The sequence below is a fragment of the Populus trichocarpa genome, chromosome 1 (genome assembly GCF_000002775.5).
Source record: "Populus trichocarpa isolate Nisqually-1 chromosome 1, P.trichocarpa_v4.1, whole genome shotgun sequence".
Lineage (NCBI taxonomy): Eukaryota > Viridiplantae > Streptophyta > Magnoliopsida > Malpighiales > Salicaceae > Populus > Populus trichocarpa.
This window is the reverse complement of record NC_037285.2, coordinates 42,800,546-42,818,266: the sequence shown is the minus strand read 5'-3', so window position 1 is coordinate 42,818,266 and position 17,721 is coordinate 42,800,546. Positions and strand designations below refer to the sequence as shown.

Below are 17,721 nucleotides of genomic sequence, written 5' to 3'. Positions count from 1 at the left end.
TCATAAACATATTATCTTTGTTTATCATACCGAAATTAAAGTATTGTTTGAAATTAAGATAGATTTTATTTTTTTAAAATTTTAAATATTTTAGTTTTAATATTTTTTTAAAATACTTTTATACGTTGATATCAAAAATGAATTTTAAAAAATTAAAAAAATATTATTTTAATATATTTTTTAAATAAAATACATTTAAAAAAATAATATGTACCGCTTTACCAAAAACAAACCCGTCTCCTCCTTTATAATTTCAGGGACTATAGTATGGAAAAACCAACTTAAACCTTCTACAGTTGTCTCTGAGCTGGATTTTATTTTTTTTCCAGTCTGGTCAAAATGTAGTAACCCAAACAATAAAGTAACCAGCCCCTTTTACACGTACCACATAAAGAAGTGAGCTTTTCCATGAGGAATTATTTTTTTTGAGAGAGAAAAATACAATCTTTCTAGAGAGAGAGGTTCTGGTACCTGAATCAACTGTGATATGCAACTGAGAAAACGTCACTCACCAATGGTGGAGTTTTGGCGTTTTCTCTAGGCAAATTGGTAAAGGAAGGAACTTTGATTTTTTCATGATTCTGTAGAGAATTCAAAGTTTGGAGTCAATTGTAAGAGAGATTTCAGGTTTTGGGACATATCCCATTTCTGCATTTACGATATTTTTATTGGTGTGTTTCTTTATACAGCTAAAGATGTGAACTTGGCCCTGGTACATGAATGCTTCTGGAGTTGGAAAACTAAGGGGATCAAAATTTAGGATTTTGATTTTCGTATTTGTACAATATGTATTTGTATGATTAATTCATTATAGGAGGAATCTGGAGTTGAAGTTGTGTTTTTTTGTGGTTTTGAAGAAAGGTTTTGCTTTCTAGGCAAAAAATTTGGTTGCTTGCTGCTGTTGGTTTAAAATTAACAGAGAGAGAGACTTTGGGGGGTTAAAGATTTAAAACAAAGGTTCGTGTGTCTCCGAGTAGGATTGCTTAGAATGGAAGGAGATACCAAAGAAATGAGATCCTTGGCCTTAACTCCAACATGGTCAGTAGCAACTGTGCTGACAATCTTTGTAGTTGTTTCTTTGATTGTGGAGCGCTCAATTCACAAACTAAGTAATGTAAGTGGCATCGTCTACCCACTGTATAGTAATTTTCTTATTTTCTCATCTGTTGTTCCAGAGGTTGTATTTTCTCATTGTTATGATTTAGCAGACTCACTTTGACATGCGATGTCTGTGTTTATACAGAATTTGATTGTTGTTCTTTTCTTTCATTCTATTTAAAGTTCAAGGTCTAGAATGAATTCTCTTAAAATTTTATTTATATATTTGAGCCCTTTGAAATTTCAAGGCACTTTACTTGGTAATTGATTTCTGCCACTACTTCTTTTCCCATGTTTTGATGACTTTGAGTTGCGAAATAGCTTTTATTTCTTTTTTGAGGGCTTTTAGCTGATACTTCTAGTTTCCTGTTTGTGTCATAGTCATGGCTGTAGGCTGAGATCTCATTGATTGTTTCAATTGCATCAAATGCTTTAGATTTGAAAATTACGTTTTGGATGACTGTTATGATAAATTTAATCTGTTTGCTTTAGGAGAACTGTATATTGACAGATGAACTGAAACAGAATCTGTCAGATCATTTTTGTAATTTTAGCTCATATTTTGTCTATTTTCCTTTCTGGAATGTCAATACTGTGTTAGTTTCTAGAGCTTTGGTGACTGCTCTGAAACTTGATGCTTTATATGTTTGTATTTCAGTGGTTGCGAAAAACCAATAGGAAACCTTTGCTTGCAGCCGTGGAGAAAATGAAAGAAGGTATTTTCCAAGTTCTAAATGCACCATTTGATGCTGCAGAAAGTTCTTTTTGTTCTTTTGGTTACAAGTGATTCTTAGTTCCCCTTCATATATTTTTGCAATTTTCATTCACAAGTATTGTTTTGTACTTGTCTTCAGAGTTGATGCTGCTCGGATTCATATCACTTCTACTAACAGCTACCTCAAGTACCATTGCCAATATTTGCATTCCATCAAAGTTCTATGATGGTAATTTTGCTCCTTGCACTAGGTCTGAGATTGATGAGGAAGTTGAAGATAATTCTTCCCAGGGACGTAAACTGCTGATGCTTCCCGTTCTTCCTCATCCACTTCGAAGAATATTGAATGGCTTGGATCGGAATACCTGCAAAGAGGTATGTCATTTATCTTATATGAACATTGCTGATGATCTTGCTAGAGATTTATCTATGGTGTCTGAAATATTTGAATTTTCAACACAGTGTATTGATAAAATTGATTTATTATGGCTTTTGTCTCCTCAATGATAAAATATGTAGAAAAGAGATTTTCTTTTTGGGTCACTTTTAGAAGGCAAATTAGTATTCTAAAAACTGTTTGATGTGCAGGGACATGAGCCGTTTGTGTCATATCAAGGTCTTGAGCAGTTGCATCGCTTTATTTTTGTCATGGCAATCACACATGTATCTTACAGTTGTTTAACAATGTTGCTGGCGATTGTGAAGGTTAAGCATTTTTTTGTATTCCATTATAGTTGTTGCTTTTCTTAATGGTGGAGTGATTTTAGGAATGATTAAGTTCACATAATAAAAAAATTACACAACATAATGAAAGGAAAAAGGATAAATTATGTATAGAACAAGATCCACTATTCAATTTATTCTCGTGTTTGAAGAAATAAAATGTTTTGGTTTATTGTTAGATGGAAAGGAGTTTGTAAATTTTGTTCCAGGTATGCATTCCCCGTTGGTTGAATGATTTCAATTTGGTTTAAATATGACTTGTTCTCATGTTTTATACGGGCCTCTCCTCCTATAGGTTTAACTCTTTGGTGTTAAACATCAAGTTATTTTGAGTCCATTTTGTTTTCTGTTGTTGCTGTTGCCCCTCGTGCTGGGCCCATGGTTGCTGCTATCAAGTATGCCCGAGTGCTCTCTGTTAAGCTTGGACATCAGGGGGGTTGTTGAGTAATGTTTTACTGGATAAGTATAAAGTTTGGCATGACTATGAAAAGAGTATACAGTTTGATCTTGTTTAGTTGCCTTTTATAATTCGTGATATGTGTCTCTCCTCCTACAAGCATTAGCTTTTTGGTTGGAAGCTTTAACAGCATTCTCAGAAGCAACATGCTTGCCTTACAATCAGCATCTGCTGTTTCAACCTTTGGTCCTTTGTATCTAAAATATGGTTCTGTTTGTTCTGTGATAAGAATATATGTGCTGACCCATCCAGTATTTGCAAGTCAAACTTGTGATATCTTATGTCAAGATGACTCAAGGAGAGGAAACCATGTTGACCATATAAACCAAGTTCTTCCCTGAACTGTAGTTGCATTAAAGACAAGACATTATTTGAATTGTGAAACTAGAGAACCATAATGTTGTTATCACTGTGGCCATCTGTCTAACTTTGTAATTGGTTCACCAGATTCACAGTTGGAGGATATGGGAGGATGTGGCTCATATGGATCGACATGATGTATTAACAGGTAAGCTTTAAGCAGGAAAGTGGTTTTGGATAGATTTAAAATTTTAAACAGTAGTTGTGTTGCCTAATTCTTTTCGCCTATTTCAGCTTTATAGAAGATGGCTGATCTAGAATATGCATGCCCAATCTCTCACTCTCTTCAATATACAGTATTTAGCTTGTTCTTATATACATATATATGTCTAGATGCTAGACCTTTAAGGAGATTGAGACTTGATCTTATGTATCTTGATGGTCAAAGGTGGAATTGAGATATTTAGGAAAGAACAGGAACTTGCAATAGTGTTTTTTTTTTTTTTTGAGTTGGACAAGAGAAAGGGTTTATTTGGTTATGCAAACTGGAGACCTCACATGAAGTCAGTAAGGAGCCTGAAGGAAGGTAGAATTGAAGACAGTAATTGGAAAAGATATTACTTTGGCTCCTGAGTTCTCATTTGAGCATTCATCCTTATAGCAGAAACATGACCGATCTCTGTAGATTTGGTTATGAAAACTGGAGACCTCACATGAAGTCAGCAAGGAGCCTGAAGGAAGGTAGAATTGAAGACAGTAATTGGAAAAGATATTACTTTGGCTCCTGAGTTCTCATTTGAGCATTCATCCTTATAGCAGAAACATGACAGATCTCTGTAGGCCTGGGCTTATCGTTACGTCTGATGCAGTTCAGCATATTTATGATATGCTTTCCATAATTAGTGTGATAAAAAAGCACTGTTTTGCAAGGGATACCTTCACATTCCAATCATTTCAATTGCAAATACGTATTTAAGAAATATTTTTATAAGAAATATTTTTATGACAGAAATAATGACTTTAGCAATTTATTCTGTAACAGAAATCAATAGAGAGAAGACATTCCGAAGGCAAACAACCTTTGTAAGACATCATACATCAGGTCCTTTGGTAAAGAATAGTTTTCTTATTTGGGTGGTAGGTACAAAACTCTTTTTCTTGCTCTTTTAATGCTCTCTATGCTGGTAGTCCATGCTTGCTTGTTATTCATGCTAATTCTGTGATAAAATTGGAGCTGTGCTACCAGGCCTTGTTTTGTGTTGATCTTTGTTTGATGTATTTCAATACCAGAGAGACAGTATTGCAATTTTACATTGACAGCATTCACAATATGATCTTCATGTCACACACCTGATCCAAAACAATCCTTGTGTCTATCCTCCATGCTCCACTTTGTAAACAATCTCATAACTCACCAAAAAGATAAATAAATATGGATCACTGAAATTGAAGCATTGGAATTTACATCTGGAGCTTCTTTGTTATGGGTTTTTGAGATGCTAGTGTTTCTTCTTTCATGAAGGTATAGGAAGGGGCATTAGGCAATTTCCTCCTTTTCATGTTTGTTGATAATGTACATTTTAACCTTGTTAGTTTCCTCCTTTCTTTCTTCATTTTGTTGTCATTTTACTTCTATTGTTTGAAAGAGCATCTGTTTATATTTGCTTGCCACTTTTTTTTTGGGTCCGGATGATAATTTCTGCTGAAGTTGCTCGTTTTATCAACTTGCAGACATGTTTCTTCCGGCAATTTGGGTGTTCAGTGGTTCGCACAGACTACCTTACTCTTCGTAAGGGCTTCATCATGGTATACTGTGTTGTTATTTGTTAGCCCATACTTTAAGTGAAGTTTAATTTTCAAATAGCATTTACAACATTGAAGGTGCATAAAGGGAAATTTAATTTACTAGCATTTAGGATGTACTACAAATGTAAGATGGCACTCTCCTCCTGGAGAAATAGGGAAGTAGGAGAATTATGATCCCAGAATCAGGTGAGGAATTCAATGGTATGGAAGGAAGGCAGGGGCTTGTACTAGGGTTTATAAAAAAAGAAGATATCGGAGTATATATACATAGATAAACTCATGCAGTAAAAAACATAATATAAGATAGACCATAACAGATGGGTATTATATTGTCATGGAATATTTTGAAACCAACCTCAAATTATGGTAAATGGAAAATATTTTGACACCATATTACTTCTTTTGATATTTAAAATGAGATGTTGAATCGGAGTCAGAACCAAATCCATGTTTGAGGCATCTGGCAATTGGAACGTCTTTGCTGATAGACTGGTGGTACTATTAGTGATTGCTTTATTAACATCCATCCCTTCTATTTTCTTAATCATGGCAGAATCACAACCTCTCATTGAAATATGATTTTCACAGCTACATGATTCGCTCTATGGAAGAAGAATTCCAAAGAATTGTTGGTGTGAGGTAACATCTATGTACTTTGGATGTTTCTTGTATTTTTAGGTCATTCATTTGTATGATTGAGGTAGGAGAAAATGGACCCGCTAAATGACTGCTTGTTCAATTCCTTGCAGTGGTCCATTGTGGGGATTTGTTGTTGCATTCATGCTTTTTAATGTAAAAGGTACAGTTATGTAGGTGAAAAATGATGGTATAAATTCTTTTGTTTTGCACTTGCTTTTGGATAACAATATACAAGTTTGATGATTTGTGCATTTTCTTTTGAATTATTTGTGACTCTTTTCAATCTACCACGACAATTACCAGCCTCAGTTTTCATACATTGGACTGCACATAATGTGATCTACGTCATATGTTGTGTAGTGTATGACAGGGTTATCCTAGGTCTTAAACTTACTAAATTATGGTTTGTTTGATTTGGAACCTCCTACAGGATCTAATCTCTATTTCTGGATAGCAATCATTCCAATCACTGTGAGTACTGGTTCTTTTGAGTTTTGGTTTTATCAATCACTTGGATGCTGCAAAAGGCATTTTCTTAGGTAGTAGCACAAGTATGCTGTGAGAAACAGACACTTGAACAGGCAACTGATCGCACCTAACAAATTTTGTATCTAGAGTGAATAAAGCTTTATGTACCCTTGCAATTGTATTGGGTTTCTCTAATGTTTCACATCATGGGCAGCTTGTTCTTCTTGTGGGTGCAAAGCTACAGCATGTAATTGCAACCTTGGCTTTGGAGACTGCTGGTCTAACTGGACATTCTGTGGGAGCAAAACTGAAGCCTCGAGATGATCTTTTCTGGTTCAAGAAGCCAGAATTAATGTTGTCATTGATTCATTTTGTTCTGTTCCAGGTAAGCAATTCTCACCGTGATCAATTGCTCAAATTAAAATGGTAACACATACCATCCTTTCAGTTCATTCTTTCCTAGAAAATGGTTTTATGGTGGTGTGCCAAAGTAGTAGAACTGACATCACTTTTTTTTTCCTTTGAAATTTCATTGCAGAATGCATTTGAATTGGCTTCGTTCTTTTGGTTTTGGGTAACTCCTCTTCCCTTACTTGATTGGTATTCACTGGACTGTGAGAGTTCACTTTTGTCCTTCTTGACATCTACCAAGCTCAAATTTATTATAATTTCTATGATTTGGTTGAACAAAAATCTCACTTTTTCCTCGGTTTTGTCGCCTCAATGTTTACTAAATTCATTTGAGAAACATTTGGAAATCGCTTAAAGAATGATATAGCGGACCAGAGGAATCACAAATGAGGAAATACAAAAATCTTCTTTTCCTTGCTTAATGAGATTTTGAATCTGTACATTGAACTAATATGTCTTTTGTTGATTGATTTACAGTGGCAATTTGGGTACAAATCCTGCTTTATTAGGAACCATTGGCTGGTGTACACACGACTTGTTTTGGGGTATGCATACATCTGAGATAGTTAAGACTTTCTTGAGGATTTAACAGCTTTTTTACAGCCACTGCATCATTGAATTATCTTGTAGGTTTGCTGGGCAGTTCCTCTGTAGCTACAGCACCTTGCCACTATATGCACTAGTTACTCAGGTATCATATTCATTGGGAAGTGCTTTTCCCCAAGGAAAATTACTGGTTAATTTTTATTTATAGGCAACAAGATACCAATGCATAATCTACTAGTAAACAAATATCATGAGCAATAAATTAGAAATGCATAATCTACTGTAAGCTAGTTTTAACCTGTATCCAGTACAGATATACAGGAACTTCCAGGGATAAAGACTCTTGACTGCCAATATAGCCTACCAGCATATGCCAGTTGCATATATCTCCATTCCTGGGCCTATTGTTGAATCCAACCACAGTATCTCAAAGAAAGAGAGAAGGCACTTCATCTATATATAGTTATCTATGCAGTGTATAAATAATGCCGGAGTTACATAACTATTGAATGGCAATCAGATACATTGATATGTCCAAGTAGGATGAGTGAAGTTCCTCGTGACTATATGTTTATGCAGTATTGCGCAAGCACCCAGTTTATGGGTGTACCTTCACGGACTGATTTGTCAGCTACCAAGTCTTAGTTTTTTTTTTTTAAATCTCCTCTGCTCTTTCTTTTCTGGGAGCAATGCTGTGGTTTTGTATCACAATCCATCACCGAGCATGGGTTGTGGAGCAAACCTCATATTTTAATAGACATGAGAACAAGTCATGGAGTTGAGTCCTCTAGATTGCCCTGATTTTTTTATGGCATTAAATCATCTTTATCCTCTTGTGAGGAGGACATGCCCCCCTCCTCAGGACTAGTAACGTGAATCATGTTTGAGCAGGTTTTCATTGTGTTAAGGTGGTTAGGATTGTTTCATATTTTTAGGTTCAATCATTTCCTGTTATTATTAATATCATGTAATGCTCCCTCTGTTTTTTCAGATGGGAACAAACTACAAGGCAGCATTAATTCCGCAAAGAATAAGGGAGACAATCCATGGGTGGGGGAAGGCGGCTAGGAGGAAGAGAAGGCATGGAAATTTCACAGATGATTCTACCATACACACAGACACAAGCACAGTAATGTCACTTGAGGAAGATGATCATCAGTTGCTTGATATTCCTGAGATTGGTGATGGTCCAGTCACTCAAATTGAGTTGCAGTCTGCTTTTATTTCAGTTAGTCCTGGCCCAGTTGCCAACGAAACTTCAAGTAGGGTTGGCACTCCTCTTCTTCGTCCATCAGCTTCTGTGTCATCATCAGAAACACCAAATCTTAACGTGGAAGGTATTCCTAGGTCATCTTCTATGCCAGTTAGAAGGTAATAAATTGGAGGTATTCTGTCGTCAAATTTAGGCTTTGCAGGGATCCTGTAAAGTACAAGGGAATGAAATAGAAAGTAGAAAAGCGTACGAATAAGCGAACCTAGTATTTTGAGCAGTTCCCTTTTCCCTCGTTCTTTTCAGGATCCAGCTAAAGTAGGTACTCTTTTCTTGATCGTATGTGGTATTTTCCAATATCGAATCAAGGTTCATACTATACTCTTAGGATTTCAGTCGTAGCATGAGTACATAGAAGAAGGAAATCAATACATTAGTTTACTGTAATAGAATCTTGCTCTTTGTAATATTAACTTACAGGTAATAGAAATGATGCAAGTTATTATGAATTGATCCACTGTATGTTTTATGTTTCCTATGGAACCAAACCAACTTCTTGCTTGAAGTAATGATGGACCTACGAGAAAGTTGTTTTTTTCAAGGCAACAAGATTTGATGAGTGTATATTTCTTTCCCCCGTTGTTTTATGATTTTATTTTTCCTTTTTCGGTAATTGATGTGTTTGTATCAGGCTGATTCGTGTTTTTCAATTGATAGCATGCAATGTGTCAACTCAAACAATGCTAGCCGTGGTTTATTATATTTTTCAAGAAAATTTGATTTTTTTTAAAATTAATTTTTTAGTATTTTTAGATATATGATATTAAAAATAATTTTAAAAAATAAAAAATATATTATTTTAATATTTTCAAACAAAAATTATTTTAAAAAACAATAACTATCACATTTCAGAATTCTAAATTGTGATTTTAACAATCTTGATCCTAATACTTAATACTTAAATTGTGATTTTAACAATCTTGATTCTAATACTTAATACTTAGTGTGTGTTGCTCATGTTTGATATATATATATTGTTTTTTAGATTTTTTTTATATTAATATATAAAATCAATTAAAAACATCTAAAAAAATATTTTAAAAAACAAGTTAGATAAGACAAGAATAAACTCGTACTTTCTAGAACACCATCTCCCCTTTGCCTGGGGAATGCAGACTGTTTTGCTCAATTACTGGTCTCTGCACCGTGAGTGGCCTTGCAACCGTTTCGTAGCACCATGCTCATGGACTCCGTGGCTCCATGCTTGCGGTAGACTCATGAGCCTCACGGGGACTCCATGGCTTTGTAGCTGCAACGAAGGGTTCGTGAGCCTTAGGTGGACCCCATGGCAGGTCACAATGATAGACTCGTGAGCTTCATAAGGAATCCATGGCTCTGGGGCGTTAAGGATGGACTCGTGAGCCTTGTGTGGATTCCATGGTTCCGAGGCCGCAATAATGGACTCGTAAGAGCCATGTGGACTCCATGGCTGCAATGATGGACTCATGAGCCTCATCTTTGTTGACGTAGTTTTGGGTTTCACTGTCAGGCTCATCATTTGCTTTTGATCTTGATCTCCCTCTTGGATGACGTTCGGAACTGCTTCTGTAACCGATACTGCGTGTTTGGTATTGTAAAACTTCTGTGATTGTGATTTGAAAAAAATAGTTTAATAAAATATATTTTTTATGAGGTTGATTTTAAAAAAAGTTGGTGTTTGGTTAAAACTGTGGTTGAAGTTGTGGTTTTAAAAAAAACAGTTTCTTGTGTTTGGTTAAAAAACTGTGGCTGAAATTGTGGTAGAAAAAAAAGCAATTTTGTGTTTGGTAAAACTGTGATTTAAATTGTGGTTAAAAAAAATAGTTTCTTTTGTTTGGTTAATATGGTTTGTGTTTTATATTTGATTTGAATTAATTAAAAGGACATATATAGACACATATATATAATTCCAAAACATATGTGTTTTGTAATTATGATTACATAACAAAATGAAATATCCTTATACATTAATGTACTCTTTTATTGTTTCATCAAACTATTTGCAATTTCATCACATACAAAATCCATACGTGAAGGCTTTTGTGAGCCTTGAACGATCGAAGCCTAAACAATATCAGGTAAAAAGTCATCTAGAATTAAATTGGGGTTGCGATCATACTCAGAAAAAACTGCATCATCTTGCGATCTCCTTCTAATATAGTTATGTAGTGCCATTGATGCAACTACAATCTCAACTTGTGTTTTGTATAGGTAAGCAGACATGTTTTGCAAAATTTTCCACCTTTGTTTCCATACCCCAAAAGAACGTTCGATCACGTTACGTAGTGACGAGTGTGCACGATTAAGCACTTCTTTCCGACCACTTGGTTGTCCACGTCGCCTAAATTCTTAGAAGTGATACCTCTTGCCTTTGTAGGGACCTAAATACCCATACTCGTTTGGATATCCAGCATCAACCAAATAGTATTTTCCTGTAAATAATAACAACATGGTAATTAATAACAGAACTTTAAAAAAAAATATTATATTCCTTCAATTACCAAATCTTCAATTTAGTCAAAATCACAACCTTTTGGAGGTTTTGGAAATTTGATATTGCTATTGTCAATAGCCTCAAGAAAAATACGCATATCGTGTGCATTGCCTTCCCATCCTGCCCACACGAACATGAATTGCATGTCGAAACTACAAGCGGCCATGACATTTTGTGTTGGTACACCTTTTCTTCCAATAAATGGAATTTGACTTTCAGATGATATGCAGGCACGGACATGTGTTCCATCAATTGCACCGACACAATTCTACAACCCACAAAAACGTTAAGTACTCATAAACATTTATAACATATTTCATTCTCATTTAAACAACTTAATTAAACTTAATTAAACAAAAATTCATCTTACCTTGAAATGTGGCATAAATCTTGGATTCATAACAATTTCTCTTGGTGTGCTCGTAAATTGTGGATCTACTAGTTTTATAACCTCCACAGCAAACAAACGTAATGATTTAAACACTTCTTTAAAACATCTACTAATAGTTTCACCTGAATGCTGAAATCGTTCTTGTACTTGTCTATTTGACGCCTCAACTGTTATTGTAAATAAAATCATTGCCACCTTTTTAATAACGCTCATTCTTCTTGACGGTTTTAAGCCATGGTGCGTTTCTAATTCCGTGCACAGACTCAACAAAGTGGTTGCGTCCATCCTAAACATGTTAACACTTCGTTTCCAATGACCTCTTAAAACCTCTGTCAACCAACGCATCCCTGTATTATACGAAATCATACATGATTCTTTATAGATATAATTAATATAATAAATGTTTATAGCTCTAGCTGTGTATATAATTAATTTTTTTGTATCAAAATGCCTCATTAAAATAAATTCATCGTCATCATCATTGTCATCGTCATTGTTGTCATAACCTAATTTTTGAACAAATAATAAAAATTAAATATAGTAGACAATGAGGTTAAGACAATAGAATTAAAAGTTGAAGAGTTAATTAAGGACCAAATTGAACAGTCCAGGAATTAAGGACTGTTTTGTAAACGGTGCTATACTTTAGGGATTTAGGTGAAATTAATTCAATGGCAAAATTAAAAGATTTATTTATTATTTGGGATCCAATTGTTAAATTTCCAGAGGCAGGGGTCAAAGTGGAAATTCCCGTTTCTGCCGAAACGGCACCGTTGCTGGGGAACAGTCGTGCGTCTTCTCCATCCCGATTCAACAGGGGAGCTGAAAATCTGCAACAAATCCGACCAATCGTGGATCACGTCTCTTGCCCACGATCTCGTTAGTGGAAAATAACAGTCCTGCAAAGGCAGGACTAGTTGGAGGCAAGCTGCTGGATCTCGATAAAAGGGGAAGAAAAACCCAGAATGAAAAAAAGAAAAGAAAAGAAAAGACAGAAGCAGAACCAGAGCAAAAACAAAGCAAAAACCCAGAGAAAGAAATAATACACAGTGAGAAAAAGAGAGAAGAAGAACCAACCCAGAAAACCAAAGAAGAAAACCAGAAAAGGAAAAAGACCGAAAAAAAACCAGAGCAAAAAAACAGAGTCAGAACCAGAGCAAAAACGGACGAAAAACCAGAGAAAGAAATAATACACAGAGAGAAGGAGAGGAAAGGAAACCAGCATTCAAAGATAATTGTCCCCGCCATTGCCTTCATCTCTGCAGACACCCCTGCACAAAAGAAAACACCCAAAACAAACTCACAGCAGGCCGACATCATCTTCTTAGTTTTAAAAGCAGCTGAGAAAAAAAAAAAGGAAAACACAGACAAGTGAGCACAGAAGGAAGACAAAGGGAAGCAGTAGGCGAGAATCATCATCAGCGCTGCAAGCATCTTCGGTCTCCAGAAGCAGGTACGCCCGTTTCTTCATTCACCTTTGCATCTTCATTTCAAATTGAATTGTTACAAGAACACTGTGCGAAGGTAATTAATTACCTTCACACAGTGTTCATGCACGCGTGAAGTCACTTCACGCGTGCTTTTAGTTTTTTTTGCCCAGCCGGGTCACTGGCTTGGGCCAGTGACCGGGCCGGGCTGGCTGGGTCTAGCCCAGCCCATATGGGCTGAGCTGGGCCCAGACCAAAAATGTAAATAAAAAAATAAAGAAAAAATAAAAATTGTGTATGTAAAAAATATAAATATGAATTTATTGTTTTTTTTATTCATTGACGCCAGAGTCAGAATAAAAATACCGATTCAAGTTTATTTCATTGTATTTTATTTAGTTATATATATATAAAAAAATATGCATGCAAAAAAAAAACATAAGATAAAATAAAATAAATTTATTGGTTTATTCACTGACGCCATAGTCAGGAATAAAAATACTAATGTAAATTTATTTTATTTTGTTTTATTGTATTTTGCTTTTATTTAGCTACATAAAAATAAAAATAATGTGTATGCGTAAAAATAAATTGATTTTTATTTGTTTATTCACTGACGCCAGAGTCAGGAATAAAAAGAAATAATGATTTAAATTTATTCATTTTGATACCTACGTAATATTTACCAACGCCAGAGTTGGAAATATCTGTAGTTGAATATTCACTGGCGCCAGAGTCAGGAATATTACACGCAAACAATCATAGTATAAACCAACAAAAATGTTAGCAATCAATGACAAAGATCAGCAATGCAGCCTGCCTTAGGCAAGACGTTTAAGGGGTGATAATATCTTTCCTTTTACGTAACCAGTCTCATACCATAGAATCTCTGTTGACCAGTTAGGGTTCCTAGTGACCATAATATTAGGTGTCGACTCCTTAAACAAGAATATTTCCCATCAAAGAATAGGATGCCAGAAATCCATTCTCCCTAAAAATACTAATTTTTAAGGCCACCGCGATGTCGGGTGCGACAATGGTTACTATCGTCGGCGTCGTTTCCATCACTGTCATCTCCAGCACTAGAAAATGAGGCACCAATACCTTCACAACTAGGATAATTAATGTGGTCTACAATGCGGTTCATTACATTATCATAATTGCCATCGAAATCCCCATTAAATATGTCATTAAACCGTGAATCATCCATAACTTCAATTACATGAAAACAAAAAAAAATATTATATGTTGCTAATAAAAATATTTAAATAATTAAATATCATTCAATAAAAAAGAACTATCAAATAGTTGGTGCAACATAAGTTTTTTCATACCTGTAAAGCCAACAAAAACAATGTTCCACTTGCTTGTATGAAATTCAGTTGAGGTTTGAGAGGTTTGTTATGAAGCAAAAAAGTTCTTTGAAAGTTGGCTTACCAACAATCCTCTTTATATAGAAAAAACTCACTGCTTTTTACGTCTCTTTTACAAGTTATTTTATTCAGCTTTCAATAGAAGTACATTATCACATGTATAGACTATAAAAGTAACATATAATGTTAATCTTACTGCTAATATATTCTGACATGTATTTTTTCATTTTTTGTTCTCATTCTATTAGTCAAGATTCCTTGGCCCACTTTTTTTCCTTTTCTTATCACCATGACAGTGCACACCAACATGTACAGAAATCATCTAAAAAGCAACAAATATTGTATTCCAAGAACTGTAACAGGAGATTCAATTGACACCTCACAAAATAAACATAATTTATATATATGAACTCCAATAGCAACGCACCAAAGAGAGCAACATGTATTCCAATAATCGGTGACAAATCCGACAGCTCAAACAACATTTATAGGAGCACATACACATATATTTCATACACTGGCTCCCATGCACACAGTAGCTGAGACAATATTCAAAACTCACTTGCACACAATAGCTGAAACAATCATGTTAACAGCAATGAATAGCATTAACAAACAAGGCATCAGCTTCCATCAATTCTCACGGCAGAAAAGAAAACAAATGCTCTTTATCACACTGCACAAGCACACAGTAGCTGCACATGGTATCTCAATTACTTGCAGCTTTCTTATAACCATGCAGTACCCATTAACTCACGACTGAAAAAGAAAACAAACAAATGTTCACACAGTAGCTGCACATTGTATATCAATTACTTGCAGCTTTCTTATCACCATACAGCACTAATCAACTCACGGCAGAAAAGAAAACACACCAACATTTCACACAGTAGCTGCACATGGTTTATTACAATTACAGCTGGACACACAAGGCAACAACTCCCATTAACTCATGGTATAAAAGAAAACAAACAAGGCTGCACATGGTATATTATAATAGAACATACATTTTAACAGCAACACTCAATATTCAAGACCTTCAGGGAACAACACAGTGAAGGAAAATTACCAACAAATTCAATCCAATGATCAACCATTTAACATTAATAACAACAAAAGTGACAGTTTTAATTCATTGATAAAATACAACATTAAAAACCAACAATATCCTCATACAAGTATATTAGCTCCCGAAAAGCAGTTTAATATAAATACAATAGTAAACAAATTACCGCAAATGGAAATGCCCATATATCTCAACACGAAATGTGGAAGAATACAATGACTCAGATAAACTTCGTCAATTGGAAAAAACTCTTTTTTAAAACCGGCATCCCATTATTCTGCAACAATAAAATAAACTTGTATAAATACATTAAGCAAGTGAATAGTTAATTGATTAACGGTTAAGAAAATGTAATAATACCATGTCAGCTAAGCATGTTTAGTGCGTGCATACATTCGTTGCAGCCATCTCAACTTCTGCTCCTTATCACCTATACTAGCCCACATTTCTCTTTTCCTTCTTAAACTCAAATACTCCGTAGCAAAGTCGTGGAACTCATCTTCAATTGAAACTTCAGGAATTGAGTGCAGCTCAGCCATCACCTTGCTAATACTACAGCCTTCGCGATCCAAATTAATAGACGTGGAATCACTCTTAGTCGACATACTCTCAAGTAGTTGATTGCACCTTGACAATAGCTGAATTCCAGATGTTTTCTTTTTTCTACCTTGCACATCATAATGATCTCGTTCTTTTCTTTTGCCACCGCTTTTTGTGTTGCTGCTGGTAGACATATTTATCCCTCCAACCATTCGAGCCATGTCAGTCTGGAAATCTGGAATCACATCTTTCTCTGAATCACCGCTGCCCTCTTCCAAACCATCATGAGCAATGTCGGCATTGCTTGTACCAGGATCAACATCACTGCCATCAGGTACACCTGATGAAGGAGCCCATGCAAACGCTCCAGTTGCGACAATGTTGGAATACATTCGGTCAACTTTATTCTTCAAAGACGGCTCAATACCGACATGTCTGAATTTTTTGGCTCCTTTAATTTCCTGCATATAAATTAAATCAAGTAATGAAGGATCAAGACTAGTAAAATTTTGGTGTTGGAATTTGACAACAATAAAAGAAATTGTTAGGATGACAAGGAATGTACCTGAATTTTTTGTTTCCACCACTCATCACTAGCTGAAATTGTGCCTAATTCACTATTCCAGCCAACACCAGTTTCAGAAATCAGCTTATTCCATATCCTCCAATCCTTTTTGCATCCATCCCATTTGTTTTTCAATTGTGTTTTAGTGAATGCATGGCCAGTTTGTTCTTTAAATGATGTTATAAGAAATTTCCACCCTGTTTTATCGAAATGAGTATTAGGTCTCATTCCCATATCAATTGCCTTAATGCATATATCACAAAATATATGCAACATTTCCTTTGTCCAAGCAGCCTTATCAAAATATTCAAGACCTTCCATGATAGCTTTTAACACATTTAACAAAAGTTTGAAATCAATCAATGATATTAATTACATTGTGGCACATACATAAACCGTGGACTAAAACAATAATAAAACACTCAATGTTCAGCATTTAAGCTGTGTGGTTAGCAACAAACATTAACCATGCATGTATTTGAATGAGAATGTTCCTGTTAATTTGTAATGAAAACTAATTGAAACCCATTAATTTTCAACTGTTCAGAAAACTCAGTTTCAGCCATGATATAATATTTGAATTATCAAGCAACACTTCATTGTCATCATGTTGTTTGGAAGCTGAAAACAGAGGGAAAAAAACAAACAGAACAGAATCTATTTCTACATTCAAAGTAACCCAGCTTTCTTTCGCAGCATGCAAACACAAAAGGAAACTCAAAATTCTGATTTTGACTGCACAATTAGAAATAAAAGTAATCCTACACGACATGCTAACAGGGCACTCATTACGATTACAATAAACACACGCACAGTAAAGAAATCTACGGTTGCTCAAACAGAAACAACATTAATGTGCATAGTAAACATATCAGACCATGAAGAACAACACATAAATGAAATTTCAAAGCATCACATTGTTTCTAGTAAGCAAATAATCCAGCATCAGCATTGTCTGCTGGTAGTAGACATAAAAAACAAAACCAGATTTAAACAAAGAACAACAATAGACAAGTAGTACATAGAAGCAATTAAATTTTGATAAATTCAAAACAATTGACGAAGGCACAATAAACAGAAGACAATCAGCAATAGCCATGAAATTTGTCAATTGCAGAACACACAGTAATTGATCATGCAGGTACATAGACATGCAATTTTTCATTTAAAAAAATGAAAATGAAGATGGAGATAAGGCAGGAACTTACCTCAGTCTATCTCTTTAGGTGTCCAAACCAGCACGGTTCTACAACTTTGTCCTGCAAACAGATACAATGGAGATCCAGAACATAAATTAGATTTTGAGCTACAATTACTACAAAATTGACATGGGTAACACAGTACACAGAAGCATCACAGAAATGCAGGTTTTCAAGTAAAAAAAATTTAAAAACATATGCAAAGCAGAAGACAAGCAGAAGAAGCAATGAAATTTGCTATAAATTCAAACAAT

At 35.0% G+C, this 17,721-nt stretch overlaps 3 protein-coding genes across 3 annotated transcripts; 1 reads left to right on the top strand and 2 right to left on the bottom strand.

Annotated features, from left to right (window-relative positions):
* Positions 1–380: 380 nt before the first annotated feature.
* LOC18095605 (MLO-like protein 11) lies at positions 381–8,882 on the top strand. Its single transcript, XM_006370221.3, has 15 exons — positions 381–1,114; positions 1,757–1,814; positions 1,953–2,188; positions 2,402–2,518; positions 3,441–3,501; positions 4,336–4,430; positions 5,025–5,099; positions 5,653–5,738; positions 5,849–5,898; positions 6,169–6,209; positions 6,421–6,591; positions 6,745–6,780; positions 7,095–7,162; positions 7,248–7,308; positions 8,155–8,882. The coding sequence occupies exons 1-15, from the start codon at positions 989–991 to the stop codon at positions 8,536–8,538; spliced, it is 1,665 nt and encodes a 554-aa protein (XP_006370283.1). The 5' UTR covers positions 381–988; the 3' UTR covers positions 8,539–8,882.
* A 1,553-nt stretch (positions 8,883–10,435) lies between these two features.
* LOC18095603 (uncharacterized) lies at positions 10,436–12,779 on the bottom strand. Its single transcript, XM_006370219.3, has 3 exons — positions 11,277–12,779; positions 10,943–11,174; positions 10,436–10,844 (listed from the first exon to the last, which is right to left on the bottom strand). The coding sequence occupies exons 1-3, from the start codon at positions 11,751–11,753 to the stop codon at positions 10,762–10,764; spliced, it is 792 nt and encodes a 263-aa protein (XP_006370281.3). The 5' UTR covers positions 11,754–12,779; the 3' UTR covers positions 10,436–10,761.
* A 2,752-nt stretch (positions 12,780–15,531) lies between these two features.
* LOC18095602 (L10-interacting MYB domain-containing protein) lies at positions 15,532–16,589 on the bottom strand. The gene is made up of 2 exons (XM_006370218.2): positions 16,269–16,589; positions 15,532–16,164 (listed from the first exon to the last, which is right to left on the bottom strand). The coding sequence occupies exons 1-2, from the start codon at positions 16,587–16,589 to the stop codon at positions 15,532–15,534; spliced, it is 954 nt and encodes a 317-aa protein (XP_006370280.2).
* Positions 16,590–17,721: the final 1,132 nt, after the last annotated feature.